We start from the raw sequence: 12,997 nt of genomic DNA on the forward strand, positions 1-12,997 counted from the left end.
CAGTTGTACTTCTGTTTTGTGGAGGTTGGACTGATACCAGTGCGTGTTTTGATGATCTGGTGAAAGGTCACAAGAAGTAGCTGTTCTTGAGACCTCTGCCTCTCCCAACTCCTGGAATCATGGGGAAGCTATTGAATATGACAAGAGAACTGGTTTGGTGATTGTGGAAGAGTGGCTGAATTCTCACCTGTATATGGTACGAGTTGTAAACCCTATTTACATATCCTTCATGACCAGGGTACCAAATTTTTTTCAATTCAATAAACTTTACCAATAGCTTGTACACATTAAGATATTTTATTTTGAAAGCAACCAGTTTCAGCAACTCATTTTGCCATCTTGAGGCCCCTGCATAATAACAGAGTAATCATGTAGTAATATAAGGGTATACAAATCAAGCTTACAAGAAGTGACAGATAATCATAATACCACTTAAGTTTAAAGATGTTGAAAGCAATGGAGTTAAATCAAATCTGTGTGTACATCCAGCACAACAGACTAAAACATGTGTGTATACTGTGTTTTTTAGCAGCATTAAACCAAACCTCTGTGTATATACAGCACAATAGAACAAAGCATGTGTACATATTTGTTAGTCATAAAACTATTTAACATCACAGATTTGCAAGGGAACTTTTAAATTTATTAAAAAGATCAGCACTAGGCAGTGTATAATCAAGAGCTCCATAAAAACAAAACTTGTCATTTTATTATTATTATTATTGTTACTTATTTTTTTATTTATTTTTTGTTACAGTAATAAAATCCTATAAAATTCTTTTATATGAGGAACCGCCTAGTACATATGAGTACCAACGTTCATTTAAAGTAAAATGTCACACAGTAACCTATGAAATACAATAGTATGCATATTTATAGCCTAGGTAATATCACAGATGGTAAGACAAGTAGTAATTGTCACAGCATCAAAAATAACTGGACGCGAAACCCAATGGCAGTCGACATATTACGAGAAAATAGCATGCATAACAAACACTAAGAATATTCACAACTATCTTGTGGCCTAGATTGTACAGTAAATCAGAATAAAAGATATGATAGGTTTCCTTTATATCACTTAACAGGTCAGCATTACCACAGTGAAACAAATCAACAAGAAAGTCAAATCCTGCTTAAACAAGGCGAGACCACTAAGTTCACAGCTGACAACTTCATACATACATGACCTATCTATAGATGCCAGACCATTTAAATACTAAGACACAGCAAGTTGTGTCACTATAGGGACTGTGGGTACGGGAAAAAAATAATAGGTAAAAGAGTGTGTGAAGACCACCATATTGTCAGAGTTGAAACCCATAAAGCGAGTATCATCATCTATCTCCATGAACATCATAACTCGTCTCTAGTCAGATCATTATAAAATTCTCCCTGAACTGTATGGGCAGGTAAGGACAACACAGACACGCTGATAAACTAACCGGGTCCTAATCATACTCATCAGGTGTAGTCAAGACATTTTGAATTCCCACAAGTGAATTGAGGAATGTGTCGGTTAGGGTCTAAAAACCAACTGGCTAAAAGGTGGTAGCTGACAATAGGTAACACTAGTTTGCATTATATGGAAGCATTAAATGCTTCATTGTCCTAGGTATAAAAGTACCATATAAGATACCAATAAACTAAAAACATGGTCACTAATAAACATGTGCTGCTTACCATGGGAGTATATCACTATAAAGCGGATACAAAGAGTTGCAGAAAAAAAGATCTACAAGCTCATATGTAGGTGAGGCATAATAAACTTCAGGTAAACAATCAGTGCGTTACAATAAGGTTCTTAGACACCAACTCATATGAGCTCGTAGATCTTATGTACCAGCCAATATCCTCTGGCTGTAATGAACCAACAGAGAAGGGGGTACTAAATGGTGTATTCCAGCAGGATAGTGCAAAGCCCCCCACTGCAGTTCACACTACAAACATCTGGAGGAATGCCTCCATGTAACCCTGTAATCAAAAATGAGGTTGCTACTTGGCTTAAGCTATTCGCCCACCAGGTTTCTGTTTTACGGAGATAAAGCTTTTTAAACAGTCCCACGAATTCTAAATTAGAGGCTCAATTTTGTGCATGAAATGGGGTGATAAACAGGCTTATACTTAGAGATAGTAACTTTGCAATACACTAGTACTTCAGGGTGCAAACAGCAGAGTAAATGTGAGTCAAATTACCTGCTTCATCCGATGAGGCATGGAGTCGGTCAGCCTCTGGAAATATGACTCATCGTCTGTAAGTCTCTTCCGTGCTTCCAACACTAGGTCTGGGGGGCCAGTGCCAGTCAGTGTATGTTCATGTGATACTTCATTTTGGCCCACAAATTGATGCTATCTCTCATGGCCATTGTTTGCTGAGACATTGTGGTAGTAAATGACTGTCTCTGATATACTCATTTGTAGCACAGTGTGTTATCATGTTAGGCATACCATAGCTATAGTCATGATATGCTTACAACACATAAACAAAGAATATAATGTGAGAACTATTAGCTTAAAGTTGAAACACTGCTGACTTGATGCCTGCTAAAAATTGGTCGATTGTAGGATTTCCTCCTATCAGTTATTGCTTCTTTCATCTGTGGCAGTGATTTGCTAATGTGAAAAATATCTAGTTGCACCAGGGTACAGCTAATTGTTTAACTGTAGCCTCTTATAATTACTGGGTAAGTCAGTTAAGAGGTTTGAAGAAGACAGAGGCACATAATCTCCTAGTAAGAACTGTAGTATTCAGATGAGGACAACTCTGACTTTTATATACGTTGCCTGACAAAAAAAGTGAATCACCCAAAAGACTACTCAGACATCAGTGTAAATTTATTCATGTGCGCACCATCAGCGGATACGTAAATGATAAGAGCTGCAATTCTCTGTGACAGGTAGGATGGCCACCAGAGTGCATTAGTGTTGGTTTTGTTTAAGGACGTTACCAGGAGTGGTAGGGTATAAAGAGGCGTGAATAGCATCAAATGTTGAATGATCACTGTGAAGGACATAGAGATGCCACTTACTCGTGTGAGACAGCATTATCATCACAGTTTCAAAAGGGCTGTATTGTGGTACTCCATTAGACTGGCTGGTTAAATAATGCACAACCAGATTTGTGGTACATTTGGATGTGACACTGGCTCATTGTTGGACTGCATGGGATTGTAATGCAAGGCATACTCATCATCAAGGTTTTGGTTGGCCATGTCTTACCACCACAAGGGAGGATGGCCATATTGAGCACCAGGCACATCATAACACCTACACATCAGGGCCTCACATCTAGTAACACATAATGGGCTCTCTGAAACATTCTGTTTCATCCCATAGCATTGGCCAGAGACTGACAGCGTGTGGACTATGGAATTAATTACTGTCCCATGCATAAGTTGCCATTAACAACATGACTCAAATGGCAGTGTTGGGAGTGGTGCTGCGACTGGGAAGTAGAGATTGCTGATAAATGGTGTCACATTGTGTTCAGCTTCACTGCAGCAAGTATGGGTGCAGCCTACAGAGTGGACCCATTCTTCCAAAGTTTTAAAGAGCTGCATTGATGTTACTTCTGGTGTCAAGATGTGGGGAGCCATTGGGTATGACTTCAGATCACTAGTGGTAGCGATTGTGGGAACTCTGATTGCACAATAGTTTGTCATGGACATCCTACATCTTCATGTGTTGCATCTCATGTGACAGTATCGTGGTGTCATTTTCCAGCTTGACAATGCTCATCCACACATGTCTTTATGAACTGTCTGTGTGATGTTGTGCTACACCTGTGTCCAGCAAGATACCCAGATCTGTCACTGACAGATTATGTGCAGTACCAGTTCAGATGTCAACTCCATCCCAGTGCCATTACCTAGGATATCGAGGACAGTTACAACAGTCCGCAGCTCATGGTCGTGCGGTAGCATTCTCGCTTCCCACGCCCGGGTTCCCGGGTTCCATTCCTGGCGGGGTCAGGGATTTTCTCTGCCTCGTGATGACTGGGTGTTGTGTGCTGTCCTTAGGTTAGTTAGGTTTAAGTAGTTCTAAGTTCTAGGGGACTGATGACCATAGATGTTTAGTCCCATAGTACTCAGAGCCATTTGAACCATTTTTTTGACAGTTACAACAGTTGTGGACCAGCATGTCTCAGGAGGGAACACAATCACTTTATGATACCATTCTCAATGAAATCGGTGCATGTCCAGGAGGGTTGTAACATAATATTGATAAGTGGGCTCATACTGCCAAGTTCTTTGTAAATATGATTCAATTTTGTAATCACTAAAATAACACAACATATTCTTTCAAAACAGGAAGTTTCATTCCTTTTCCTCCTCTACTTCCAGGTGCTTCCCTTTATTTAGGCATGTATTTTTATTTTATTGCTCAAATTTGTTGTTATAATTGTTTCCTTAGATTTTTCGTGTTGCACGTGAAACATTCGGTTGAGTGCTATTTTCCTCTGATTTCATTGACAGTGTCCTTGAACATTGTATTGACTGTCTCTCTCTTCATTCTATTCCTCTAAAGCTGTTTGCTTGTAAGGCAAAACCAAATAATGACAGAAGCATCATTATTGTCATTGTTACACTCTTCACACAGGAATGTCTTGCATTTGGATTTGAATTGTACAAAAATAAAAAATAAAAAGTAATATTATTCCTGTTATAAGAAGTTGCTTTTTAAATTTTGCAGATGACAAAGAAGATGATAAACTCAAAGAAGCAGAAAAGTCCAAAGAAGAAACACCATCAGAGGTGGACACTGGTGTCGATCAACAACAAAATGTGAAAACTGATGATTGGATCAAGAAAATAAACCTAGAACAGTTATGCAAGGAAGTGAGTGCTGTCCAGAGCTTCAGCACATGCGTATTACTTTGTGATGTTTCTATTCAGGAGTTTGAAAATGTTATTTCAGGTTTGGCCAGCAATGGCTGTGATTGGTGGTGTGGACAGCGGATTGCGAGTGGGAGGACAGTGCATTCACAAACCAACTGGCAGACGAGCCATCATTCTAGGAACCTTGAAGAAAGGACTTGCATCAGTGAAGGTTCAGTGGGAAGATTCTGAGGGCAGTATAAGGTATTTTCCCCTTTTTCAATCTGAGAATTAGAAAAAAGATTTTGAAAAATGTGTTTTCAGTAATACTCATTTGTTGTAGAGAAGGAAAGTTGCTTCTCACCATATAGTGGAGATGCTGAGTCGCGATAGGCACAACAAAAGGCTTCACACAATTATAGCTTTTGGCCATGAAGGCCTTTGTCAGCAGTACACACACACACACACACATACACACACACACACACACACACAGCCAGCTCTCTGTGACTGTAGACGTGTATGCAAGTTGCGTTTGCGTGAGTGTGTGTGTCTACTGCTGACAAAGGCCTTAATGGCTGAAAGCTATAATTGTGTGAATCTTTTTATTGTGCCTATCTTGACTCAGCATCTCCACTATATGGTGAGTAGCAACTTTCCTTCTCTGGTATTGTTATATTCCATCCTGGATTTTCCATTGTTTCTTTTTTTGTAGATGTAGATATGGGGCTTACATTTTTTAATTGTGTTTGAGTGAAAGTGTTATATGACTATAGTCTTATCTGAGAGCTAACCAGAAATCAACCTCCATTTCAGATAGCATAAGAAGTAGTGAAAAGGCATGTAGCAGTTGTTATACGAACTCACTGATTTGGTCAGTGTGCTTAGAGCTGCAGTAGTGAGAAAGCTGTTGTAAGACTGGTTGTTGAACAACTTAGGTTTTATTGAACACCAGGTACACACAAATCACAGAACATAATAGATCTTGACTCTTCTTGAACTAACAAGGGACAAAGAATTTGTGGAGATGGATTCATCTTGTCCATTAAAGTACTGTGGAGCTTTACTAAAAAACTCAAACTTCTGTGCTGGAAAGCACTAAGTTTGTCCGAATGAGAAGCTCTTGACCACAAACTAGTTTCTTGTGAACCCTCGCAGGAAGAATAGAAATAGCACCAAATTATATCCTTCGCAAGCCAAATGTTGATGGCAGGGAATAATGAAGTCCAAAACAGTGTCCAGAAAATAGCCAGTTACCACTAGGTCAATGTAAATAAGTCCACTGAAGAGCACTTAGTACATATCAGTGAGCTGAGAGAAGTGAGGCTGAGATGTCTGTGGCAGTCCTTAAATCTGCCACGTCACCTGTTGCCGTTGGATCAATTGTACATCTCCACATGGTGTAATCAAGATTGGAAAGCTGTGTGGGCTTGTAATTAATATATGGTACTGAAGTTTAGAAAAAAAATCCATATTGGTTTATTTACCCTTTTGGGTTACATGGTAAGGATTGCCAGGAGGTCGGAGGGGATAACTCCAGCAGCTCCAGACCCATCTCACAGGAAAAGGGAAAATTCAAAGATAAAGGAACTAAGCTATTCAGCAACTGCTGTAGCTTTTGGCTTGGAACAGAAGAGAGAGATATTTTTCAGTCGCGATCCTGTAATGTGATTTTACTGGCAAATCTTCTTTGCTGATAACAATTGGGCCTATACCGGCATGAACCAGTTGGTTGCTGTCACATCAGCGGAAAGGCAGTGGACAAAAAAGGTGGCCTCTTTGTAAAATTTCAGTAGTAAAGATTATGTTTGGAACATAGTGGCATTTTGTACATCTCCTCCCCTCTCTCTGAAAGAGTTCATCACAGGTGAACTCTACAATCACAGTGGGGCCCTATATGTAATGTGTGACAAGTTTTAATTTTTGTTTAACAATTCAAATCTTGGAATGTGAGTATAATTGTTATGTCACTATGAGGTGACTGTAGTTGTCGACACAGGATTGTGATGGCAGCGGCATTACAAAGTTAGCCGAAACTGGTTTCAGAGACAGGTTTGAGGAGTACAAGCAACTGAAACACTCATAGGACAAGGATTAGAATATAATGTAAAAATAATCAATAAATGTTTACAGGTCTTTTTTTAAGTTACTAAAGGAAGTGCATTATTGATTTCTAGCGTTATTAGAGGAGGTAACATATCCGATGTGATTTGTAATAAAATAGGGACTGTGTATCATTGAAAGGCATTCCTGTCAAACTGTGTCATTCTTTTTATACTGACATGAGCACCACAGTGTGCAGCATCCTCACAGTGACCAGGTAACCACCAGAGTGTACCGATTGGTTGGTGACCTGATGATAAGGCAGATCAAAATCATAGAACATAATTTTGGAACAGTAAAGTTGGCCTTAGGTGTAATCATGGAGGATGCAAACAGCGTAACTTAAATTTATTTTCAGTTTGATACCACCACCGATTATATAAAGTACCGTAGTAACTATTTAATTGACCAAATAAAAGTTAAAAAGCTGAAAACATATTAATGTGCAGAAGCCACCAAGTCAGCTACTTGGTTAAATTTTTATGAGCATCAATGAGAATGATGTATAAAATTAAATAAATGTAAGTAACAAAAGTATGAAATGACTACTGCAGAACATGATGCTTCTCATGACATTGATGCATTTTAAACAAATAATAAATCATTTATAGTAAACACCTGCAGGCTGGTAACCTACACCCAAATTTATGTGATTGCAAAAGAAAGTTAATTAAGTTCGGATGAACTACCTAGAAATTTAATTAAGTTTGGACAAACTACCTAGAAATATGATAAAAATGACTCATAACAATAAATCAGTGTCAAATGGCTAAAGAAGCAAGTATAAAAGACCATTGCTTGAAAGTCACAAAAGTAAGCAATTTATAAGTACAGAATAATAGTTTTTAATTAAAGAAAACAATCCTGTGTGAGTTTACAAATTTACAGTTTGTGACAGTAGTTTCCATCCATTTCCAGTTCCACATCCTGTAAACCTATCGGGTAAATTACCTTTTTTACTAATCCACTCAATCTACAATGTGGTGGTTTTAATTCTCGACTGTGAGCAAGTTTCACAAACAAAACACCTACTGGTGTGCCTGTTTCAGTGATATAGGTAGAATGTCTACTGTTGGTTTTACCTTGCAAAGTTATGTTTGCCTCCTGATCAAGTCCTACCTCTCTTACTGGATTCACTTTGAGGAAGGGTAGATGGGGGGGGGGGGGGGGGGGGGGGGAGGGGGTGGCAGAACTGCTCCTGTACCCATTTCCTGTATTTGCGTTCCTTTGAGTACTTCCATAGTGTATTTGGTTGTCTGAGAGGTGCTGTAAGACTGACAGTTTGTTGTCTCCTATCTGGTCTCTCTACAAGTAGGCGCATTCTAGTGCCAAAGCCATGTGACTTAGGTGTTTGCAATGACTGCAGTGCATTTTGCCAGTGAATACAGATTAGTGGGGTTTACCCTGGAGGAAGATTTGATGAATTCCTGAGACCCATTACATAGATAAGTGAGATGCAAGGCCTCACTTAGCGTGCTCATCGAAGCACACTTCACCTCAGTACTTACCTGTTGGTGAATCCTGTGGACAAATGCATTTACACAGTGAGCTTCTGCTTCACCGACTTGCACTTTATTTCCTTAGTTATTTTCCCCTTGTACATATGAATGACATTATACAGCTCTTATTCTTACAGCAAAGTGCTCGGAAAACCTCTCTGTAATTTTGGGATAGGGTGGAACATTGGTCCCTATAGTAGCTAACTCTTTGCTTATCTCCTTATCTATCCACTAGCTCTTTTCAAAAATGTCAAATGGCTTGGTATTTGTGATTCTTTCTGCATAATTTACATTAGTGTGTGCCTATGCTTGCAGCGTAAGGTTGGCGACTCCTGAAAACACTTTGTTACTCCATGCAGACAATTTCTCTACATCTGTTAAATTTTGTATGACTATAGGGACATTTAGGCCTCACTTACCTGCAAAGATGGGAACCAGCAAACCTATTACGTCAGTTACAGGCCGGGACAGCTGTGGGAATCCCAGAAATGCAGAAGCGAGGCTAGCTGCATGCTATTTTAAAATGTTTTTATTTGATTTAAATCACCTGAGCTGTATCCATCTCCTGTCCTTTTTGGACTGAATATCTTTCTTAGAGTTTTGCGTTCTTCTTTTAGGGCATCTTCCAGGTCATCTTCTCTGTAGAATATAAGCATTTCACAAGCACACAAGACTTCAGTCTACATTACTGTATCATAATGCCAGATTTTCGTGTGTGTAAATGTACATTTTTTTGCTGTAGAGGTTAAAGATTTTATCATAGGCTCACCTAACTTTTTGGATATGAATTTTCTGTGCTAATTTTCTATCCCCGTCAATTCAAGGAGTTCGTCTAAATACTTGAAGTAAGGAACTCTATTTTTGTCCATATCTTGTGATAAGTTTTTGATTAGGATGTTTTGAGCAGATGTACTTGGTTTTGTGGAAGGCTATTTGGAGGCCAATTCTTTCCTTGTGTTCCTTGAGAGTTCCTTTCTGTTTAATTGCTGTTGTCTTGCTATCTACTGGTGTTGCCGGGTCATCTGAAAAAGTTTGGAAAGAAATTTGGATGGCATTTTTAGGTCTTCCAAGTTGTACAGGTTCCCACTTGTTTTGGTTTTTAAGTTCTGTTTCCTACTTGCAGATGACTTGGTCCACAAACAAAAAGGTGATGTTGGTAGAAAGTATCCAGATGGCATAGTCTTTGACACTAACCTGTGCCAGCCTGTTCAGGGCTATCTAGAGGGATCCTTACTAATCACCCAGAATCCCAAACCTTACACTTGCTTCAAACTCATAGATGACATCTTCATGATCTTGTTTGAGTGTGAGGGCACCCTTTCTACTTTCCTCCAGAACCACAACACTGTCTGCCTCATTTGCTTTACCTGGTCCTCCTCAACCCGGCAAGCCACCTCCCTTGATGTTGACCCCCACCTCAGTGATTGCTACGTTAGTACCAATGACCAGCAATACCTCCACTTTGACAGCTGTCACCCATTCTATACCCCAAGAAGTTCCTTCCATACAGCCTAGACATCTGTAGCCGTTGCATCTATAGTGACGAGCAGTACCTCTCCAAGTATACAAAGGATCTTACTGATATCTTCACAGCCCTAAGTTCTCTCCCAACATTGCACAGAAACAGACCTCCCATGCCTTATCTCTCCAGGCACCTACCAGCTCCCTTTATTTCCACCATGTGGCCCAAAGGAGCACTGTCCCCATGACTCAGTACCACCTAAGACTGGAGCAACTGAATCACGTTTTATGCCAGGGTTTAGACTATGTCTTATCATGGTCTGAAATGAGGAATAGCCTATCCACTATTCTTCCCACCCCTCCCACAGTGGTATTCCACCACCCACCAAACCAGCAAAGTACCTCCGGCCATCCCTACTTCACCCCTGCTCCCAACCCCTTGTCTCATGGCTCTCATTCCTGCAACAGACCTAGGTGCAAGATGTCTCCCAAATGTTCTCCCACCATTACCTAGTCCAGTCCAGTCACAAGAATCCTACCCCATCAAAGACCTGTGAAAGCAGTCATGTGATGTATGAACTAAGTTACAACCATTGTGATCCTTTCTACATGAAAATCATAACCAACAAACTGTTTGTCCGCATGAATAGCCACTGACAAACTAACCAACAGACAACTGGATCCCCCAGCTGCTAAACATGCTGTCTAACACTACCTGCTTCACTTTAATGACTGTTTGATAGCCTGCTGAATCCTTCCTACCAACACTAGCTTTTCCGAATTGCACAGGTGGGAACACTTCCTCCAAGATACCCTACATTCTTATAACACTTATGGACCCCAGCTTTTGCTGTCCTTCACCTACTTATCCCCTACCCTGCTCCCACTTCCACCCTCCACCTCTACACACCCACTAGTCTCTCTTTTTTTCTCCCCTGCTCTATTTTTTTTTCTGTCTCCCCCCCCCCCTCCCCCTACCCACCAAACCACCCGACAGCATCTAGCAGTCCTACCCTGTCCCCACCACATTTCTGCTTATTCCCACAAGCAACACTACACCTTCCACAGGCCTACCCTGCTATCCCTCACTCTCCCTGTCCCAGTGTCGTCCTTATCCCCACCAGCCACAGACTGGTTTCCCATCAGGCCCAGTTGCTTCATGCAGTCTGGCCTTCGAAACCAGAGACAATGTTAATGTGTGTGCAAGTTGTTCTTGTGTGAATGTGTGTTTGTGTTTTCAACTTAGAAGAAGTCTTTGTGACCGAAAGCTCAATGCAGTCTTTTTGTTTTGCTTGTGTGCAGCTCCATGTCTTCTCTATATGGTGAGTAGCAATATGTCTTTTTCATAATACTGTCATTATTCTGTCCTGGATTTTTCATGTTATTAATTAATGTCTCTAATCCCTAGACCTATTTATTCAACATTTAAAGCTAAATATTTAAAATTAATTATTTTGCTAACTACTATACAATGAAATTTGGACATTGGCTTGCTGTTCCAATTTAATCACCTGCAATGTACAGACAAATATCTTGATAAAGTCAAATAATGATTTTTATAATATTTAACAAGTTGAAAGTAATGTTAGAGCATCCAGAAAAAAGAAGCAGGGAAACAACTGAGTTCTCAAGCCTGACCACAACCACATCTCAGAAACTGCTGCCTATTAGGAAGAAATGGCCAAATATTTGTGATAACCAAGGGTGCGCCATTTCAAAATCGTTATCTTGATTAACAAGGCTTCTTTCACTTGCAGAAATTTAACAAGTGCTATTATTAAGTGTCCTAAGCTTCATCTATCCTACATTGTGGATCATGAAAGCTCATGCACTGTGGAAAGTTGTGAAGGTTTATTATGTTTTTCCCAATTTTGATTAAGTGTGTGTCTCTGACCTTGAAAATGAACCTTATGGTACATTTCATTAATTCATGCTTATTTCTAACCATGCTTCATGTTTGTCCCTCTTCTCTTTTCCTCTTATTTTCCTCCTGACATTGAGATATATAGTTTCTTTCGACTAATCTCCTCTCACTGAGTATCTGTTGCTTATCACTACTTCTGTGTTCCTCTCTGATTTTCTACCTTAAAAAAACATGAGGGTATCAGTGGGTCTACAAAACTTCAATCCTTCTTGTACATGCCACACAGAGTTCCAGAATCCTTCGTCACTAAGCCACCAGAACCACAAAACCATGCGTTCATGATGATCAGTCACCCAAAACTGATTTGTGCCAAGCTATTCTGGCCGGCCGCGGTGGTCTAGTGGTTCTAGGCGTGCAGTCCGTAACCGCAGGACTGCTACGGTCGCAGGTTCGAATCCTGCCTCGGGCATGGATGTGTCTGACGTCCTTAGGTTAGTTAGGTTTAAGTAGTTCTAAGTTCTAGGGGACTGATGACCACAGAAGTTGAGTCCCATAGTGCGCAGAGCCATTTTTAAGCTATTCTGCTTACAGTTGATGTGACAAAGTTCTTTGCAGTGTCTGTAGTTGTGGCAGCATTGACAAATGTAGCTTTCTGAAAAATCAAAAGAATGTCCGCTGCTATTGTCCATGTAGGCCTGGTGGTGTGCCAAGGATGTAACCAAAAACATTCTCCAGCTATCTATTATCTCTACAACCTAACATTGACCTGCCACCAGAATATAATATTCACTTGGGCTGAGTCACAACTCCTTGTAAAACAGAGACTACCAAAAGATACAGATCACATTGTTTCCCACAAAAGTGTCAAAATCTTGCTTCTGTACATCTGAGAAGCTGACTGTTCCAAGTTTCACTCCAAAGCAACACTAGATTTTTAAAATTTTGGGCTTTTTAGCTAATAAGCAAGCCTGTCACAAACTAACTATCCAGCATCTAAATAAATAGATCAATTTTTTACCATTTTTTTGTCAGTTTCAGTCTACTGTTTAGTTATTTTTCCAAGTGCCAGCCACATGTTTGAAGAAGAAGGTTGTGTCCGTGTTGTGCCAGTATCTTGTACCAAACAAACTGATATAATATGTTCAACCACAAACTCAATTAAAATACAGATCAGATTTTATACTACTGTGAAAACTCATGCCTACATGCTCAGGAATTATATTATGTACCCTAATACTAGCCAAGAAGAAGACAAC

The 12,997-nt window shown here is 39.9% G+C and overlaps 1 protein-coding gene across 1 annotated transcript in view; it reads left to right on the forward strand.

Moving 5' to 3' along the window:
* The window catches only part of LOC124804616 (probable E3 ubiquitin-protein ligase HERC1), a 790,356-nt gene that overhangs the window by 382,263 nt on the left and 395,096 nt on the right, over positions 1 to 12,997 (forward strand). The window contains exons 32-33 of the mRNA XM_047264817.1: positions 4,690 to 4,835; positions 4,915 to 5,078. Of these exons, the coding sequence (XP_047120773.1) occupies positions 4,690 to 4,835; positions 4,915 to 5,078 (310 nt within the window). The remainder of the gene's footprint in view (positions 1 to 4,689; positions 4,836 to 4,914; positions 5,079 to 12,997) is intronic.

Source organism: Schistocerca piceifrons, chromosome 7 (assembly GCF_021461385.2).
Source record: "Schistocerca piceifrons isolate TAMUIC-IGC-003096 chromosome 7, iqSchPice1.1, whole genome shotgun sequence".
Taxonomy (NCBI): domain Eukaryota; kingdom Metazoa; phylum Arthropoda; class Insecta; order Orthoptera; family Acrididae; genus Schistocerca; species Schistocerca piceifrons.